This window comes from Sinocyclocheilus grahami, unplaced genomic scaffold (genome assembly GCF_001515645.1).
Source record: "Sinocyclocheilus grahami isolate Dianchi unplaced genomic scaffold, SAMN03320097.WGS_v1.1 scaffold2039.1, whole genome shotgun sequence".
Taxonomy (NCBI): domain Eukaryota; kingdom Metazoa; phylum Chordata; class Actinopteri; order Cypriniformes; family Cyprinidae; genus Sinocyclocheilus; species Sinocyclocheilus grahami.
The window spans coordinates 189,025-194,639 of record NW_015507218.1 but is presented as its reverse complement, the minus strand read 5'-3'; the positions used below and the strand labels follow the sequence as shown (position 1 = coordinate 194,639).

The following is a 5,615-nucleotide window of genomic DNA, read 5'->3' as shown; positions in this document are numbered from 1 at the left end:
AGTCGTTCGTTCATTCATTCATTTGTTCGTTCATTCATTCATTCATTCATTCATTCAGTCGTTCGTTCGTTCATTCATTTGTTTGTTCATTCGTTCATTCAGTCGTTCGTTCATTCATTCATTCAGTCGTTCGTTCATTAATTTGTTTGTTTGTTCGTTCATTCATTCATTCATTCAGTCGTTCGTTCATTCATTCATTCAGTCGTTCGTTCATTCATTTGTTCGTTCGTTCGTTCATTCATTCATTCATTCAGTTGTTGGTTCATTCATTTGTTTGTTCGTTCGTTCGTTCATTCATTCATTCATTCATTCAGTCGTTCGTTCATTCATTCGTTCGTTCGTTCATTCATTCATTCAGTCATTCGTTCATTAATTTGTTTGTTTGTTCGTTCATTCATTCATTCATTCGTTCGTTGGTTCATTCATTCATTCAGTCGTTTGTTCATTCATTTGTTTGTTCGTTCGTTCATTCATTCATTCAGTCGTTCGTTCATTCATTTGTTTGTTCGTTCATTCATTCATTCATTCAGTCGTTCGTTCGTTCATTCATTTGTTTGTTCGTTCATTCATTCATTCAGTCGTTCGTTCATTCATTTGTTCGTTCGTTCATTCATTCATTCATTCAGTTGTTGGTTCATTCATTTGTTTGTTCGTTCGTTCATTCATTCATTCATTCAGTTGTTGGTTCATTCATTTGTTTGTTCGTTCGTTCATTCATTCAGTTGTTCAGTTGTTGGTTCATTCATTTGTTTGTTCGTTCGTTCATTCATTCATTCAGTCGTTCGTTCATTCATTCGTTCGTTCATTCATTCATTCATTCATTCATTCATTCAGTCATTCGTTCATTAATTTGTTTGTTTGTTCGAACAACTGAATGAATGAATGAATGAACGTTCATTCATTCATTCATTCATTCGTTTGTTCGCTCATTCATTCATTCATTCGTTCAAACAGCTGATTCACTCAGGAATGAAGTAAACAGCTCAGTTTATGATTAGGCTATTCATTGAATCATTGGATTTGTTCAAAACGCGGATTCATTCAGAAACTAAACCCCGATGTGCTGCTCACAGATGCATAACAGTTCTGCGGCGGCTTTAAAGGTAACATTTTCCTCGGCAAAATAGAGCAAAACAGACAATATTGTGTAAAAAAAAAACAATATCAACTACTTATTTACTGAACTGTTATATAAAGTCATATTTAAACGCGTGATATATTCGTGACAAAACAGCATTCGTGTGATATTGCTCTTGCTGCTCATATGGTATTGCTTATCATATGATATAAATATGAGACAAAAACTCGTACAGGGTCATTTTTTGCCCCTGTATCATGAATTTTAGGGCATAACTGCATTTACAGAGTTGTTGTCCTGCATCATATCTGTCATCAGTCAACTGTATGAAATGTAAGGTCTGATGTACAGGTCTGGGGGCGGGGCCAGTGCGTTAAAACATTTTAATTGCGTTATTTTTTCATAACTAGTTAATTGACGCATTAAACTGTCAGCCCTAATTTATACACTTTTGAACCACAAATGTTGGGCTTGCTCTAGCTCTGCGATGCACGTCTTCACACATTACGCAATCCTGTTGGAAAGGTTAGTTCTTCATCTTTGTACTTCATTTAAAAACTCCATCTCATTTTCTCCTCCAACTTTAAAATCATCCGACATTGTTGTTTTACCTTTTTCATCAAGGGCATTTTACTTTTTTTGCATGTTTACTTTGTACTTCCACCTACAAAGTTAAACATCACCTTTCCAACATCACCTAATAATAGGGCTGCCCTCGACTAAAGATTTTTCTGGTCGACTAGTCATTCATTTTTAAGCATTAGTCGACTAATCCCACATTTATTAATAAACCATTTAAATCATTACAATGAGCCTTTAATAGCCGACATATCCTATAAGCGCTCAAGCGCATGCATAAGCTTGCCACAGCGCACCGCAGAAGTAATGATTAATATGAATGTGTCGGGGAAAAACAGTAAGGAGGCTGCATTAACATTTTAAAAATGTATTGATACACTAGTGCTTTTTTCTTTTTCGGTTTAAGAGATGAAGTCGGCGACACCGACTCGTCATCTCCGTCTTTATGCATGTTTCATACGGATAACATAATCTAAGAATATTTGTTTTTCATTTGAATTGGTTAATTTGAAAGCAGACAGAAAAGACATTTCACTTTTTATAGATTGCCTATATTTTTTTTCATGACTTTAAGGCAAAGATATAAACAGAATTTCGCGCACAAGTTCACAGAGACCAAGACGGCAGAAAGCGCATCCTGTTTTCTTTCATTATTCTACAAAAGCGCAATGTTTTGTTGTTATTGTGAGTGCACAGAAATAAACGTAGAGTCTTAACAGATTCAAAATTTATCTGTATGATCAAAATGAGGGAGTATTTTAAGAGCAAGTGAGCGCTACTGTTCAGCTTCCACACTCCGCAGACACTTCAATAGCGCACATTTCTCTAGGTTAACATTAGACTCAGTGGCCATTTAAAGTTGCTAATACATACTAATTTCAGATGATAAGCTATATTTGAGGTCGATGAATGACCCATCAAAGGATGAACACCCTGTGTTATAAACAGTGGCGTGTAAAACTAGTCTTGTATATTTAGTTCACCCCAAAATGGGCCAGTAGTATTTGCATATTGTCACTTAACTTCTGCTGCTTGACTTCACGGAGTAAGGATCATTACAAAATTAAAATTAGCCACAGAAGAGGTGCAGATTTTGCAATAAATAAATAAATAGACTGCAGCAATTAACATTTTGTCAGAACCTCTAGTACATTACATGCTATTTTTTGTTGTTGTCTGTTCGTAGGAGAATCATGATCTCTATTTGAAAGAATAAAAAAATAAATATCGTGACTATCAATTTATCCAGAATTTATCCCCCCATCGCCTTATGTAAATAAGCACCAGTCAAGCTGCGATATCAAATAGGACCACAGGGAGATGCCAAAAGCCCACTAAACCTGCTGTCTTACTGTAACGGATCCATTCAGAATAACTAAACCAGCGCATAATCTAAAACACCTCCAGTCACCATCCAGTATAGCACTCGTGCTTTTAAACCAAATACATGCTGAAAATAATAATTTACTGACATCTGGACTCGACTCTCCACAATCTCTGATGAAATTGGTTGGGTTTTCTTTGTATTAGAGCTGTTTTGAACTTACGGTTTGAACGCAAAAAAAAGTTTACAGGAGTTTACCGGTTTTTAAGCTATTGTTTTCGTTCTAATATACTGATTCAAATTAGTAATCAAGAATGAACTATTATTTTACCACTCTGCGCACCTCCCCTGATGCTGTCGTGCATGAAGAAGCAGCATCTCTGTCACTATCATGAAACATATTTCAAAGGAAGCCGGCGTCACTGTCTTTACTGGGTGTTTTTAGGGAATATTTGTATTTTTCACATGCGATTGGATTAGCTATTCACGTGGTGGACTGTCATGATTTTGCCTAATGCAGGACACTAATGAATGATGCACATCAGAGGGGATCTAGAAGTGGGTATACGCCGTATACCCTCCACTACACCACTGGTGTAGAGCCCTTTGAAGCTGCATTGAAACTGCATTTTGGACCTTGAAATCATTGGCCACCATCGAAGTCCACTGTATGGAGGAAAATCCTGGAATGTTTTCCTCAAAAAACCCAATTTCTTTGTGACTGAAGAAAGAAAGACATGAATATCTTGGATGACATGGGGGTGAGTACATTATCAGGAAATGTTTATTCTGGAAGTGGACTTCTCCTTTAAGACGTCTCCGCATCCGCTGGAAGTGTGAGACTCACCGTGGCGTTTCCAGCGGTGTCCGCGGATGGACAGGCTGGTGACGGCGTTGCGGGAGATGCGGGAAGCCGTGGGAGTGATCTCCACCTGGATGGAGCGAGTTCCCTCTTTATTGGCTTTCAGAGACGCGCCGTGGAGAGACGACTTGATGGCGTTTCCCACCTGAGCAAGAGTCAAGACTTTAGAGCAACACAAAACATCTTTTTATATACAACCGTGTGGATATATCTTCTGTTTGGTGTATATATATTCCTAAATTAGGCATGTAAAAATGCGCAGATGCATCTGGCAAAGAAAATTCAAGTTACAGTTATTCTGTATTACATAAAGTGTTACATGTTAATTTCTTATCCAAAAAAATTAGCAATTTACAGTTGCAAAAATGTTATGAATCAAAATTATTTTTAAATTAAAAATATATATACACGCATATACTATATATAATATATTGTATTATATGGAGGACCAAACCTGCAGAAATAAAAAATAAATACATTAATAGATACACCGATACATAAATAAATAAATGTAATAATAGCAAAATAAATAAAGGAATAAATGATACGTCATCCGCCCGGAGCTGCTTCCAGTGTACAACAGTGAGCGCAAGCTACATTAAAGTGATTATTACATCTGAATATGGTTATTTTTCTTACAAAAACGCATCGCTTTGCTACAGAAGGCCTTTGTTCACCCCCCGGAGCCGTGTAAGACACTATTTTTTTGGATGAGCGCATTTTAATTGAGTGCTTTTTGCATTAAATGGCTTGAAAGATCAAAGACCATTTTTAATATAACTCCGACTGGATTCGTCTGAAAGAAGAAAGTCATATTCACCAAGGATGACTTGAGGGTGAGTACTTTATGGGAGAGAAAGTCAACTTATGGAAATTTGCAACTGTTTGGATATTGTTCTAAATCATAAATACATTTAATAAAACTAATAAAATTACAAATATATAATTTCCTAAAAAATAATTGCATTAAAATGTATTTATTAAATATGAATTATAAATTGTAAATTATTATTTTTAAACATGTTTTTTATACTTTTATTATGTACTGTATATAAATAATATATATGTAGCAATATATAATCAAACCAGATTCTGTTTTAATGTGTCTAATCTCACTTTCATTTCAATAAAGACTCATTATCAAATCCAATCACTGTCAGAGCAAGTATTTACTCTCCTAACATAAGTGTTGGCCACTCTAACAGGATCAGTGAGTGAATGTGAGAAATGCTTCGGCTGTGTGTAATCTGTGCTGAAGCGTGAAACACACCAGCAGTGCCTCTGGGAAGAGCTCCAGCTGCGCTCGGTACAACACGTCATCCAGAGCCCTCGAGCCCAGCTCCACCTCACCGTTACACCTGCACACACACACAGAGAGAGAGAGAGAGAGAGAGAGAGAGAGAGAGAGAGACACACGCAAAAAGAGAGAGAGAGAGAGAGAGAGAGAGAGAGACACACACACACACAGAGAGAGAGAGAGAGAGAGAGACACACACACACACACAGAGAGAGAGAGAGAGAGAGAGAGAGAGACACACACAGACAGACACACGCAAAGAGACACACACGCACACGCAGAGACACACAGAGACACACACACGCAAAGAGACACACACACACAGAGAGAGACAGACAGACACAGACACGCAAAGAGACACACACACAGAGAGACACACACACACAGAGACACACACACACAGAGACACACACACACAGAGACACACACACACACACACACACAGACACAGCCACACAGAAAGAGAAACACACAA

The 5,615-nt window shown here is 37.3% G+C and overlaps 1 protein-coding gene across 3 annotated transcripts in view; it reads right to left on the bottom strand.

Moving 5' to 3' along the window:
• Positions 1-3,720: 3,720 nt before the first annotated feature.
• Positions 3,721-5,615, bottom strand: part of LOC107573804 (hyccin) — a 36,585-nt gene continuing 34,690 nt past the window's right edge. For all 3 annotated transcript variants that reach the window (XM_016260254.1, XM_016260256.1, XM_016260255.1), the window contains 2 exons: positions 5,114-5,201; positions 3,721-3,988 (listed from right to left, as the gene is read on the bottom strand). In XM_016260254.1, the coding sequence (XP_016115740.1) occupies positions 3,755-3,988; positions 5,114-5,201 (322 nt within the window). In that variant the 3' untranslated portion in view covers positions 3,721-3,754. The remainder of the gene's footprint in view (positions 3,989-5,113; positions 5,202-5,615) is intronic.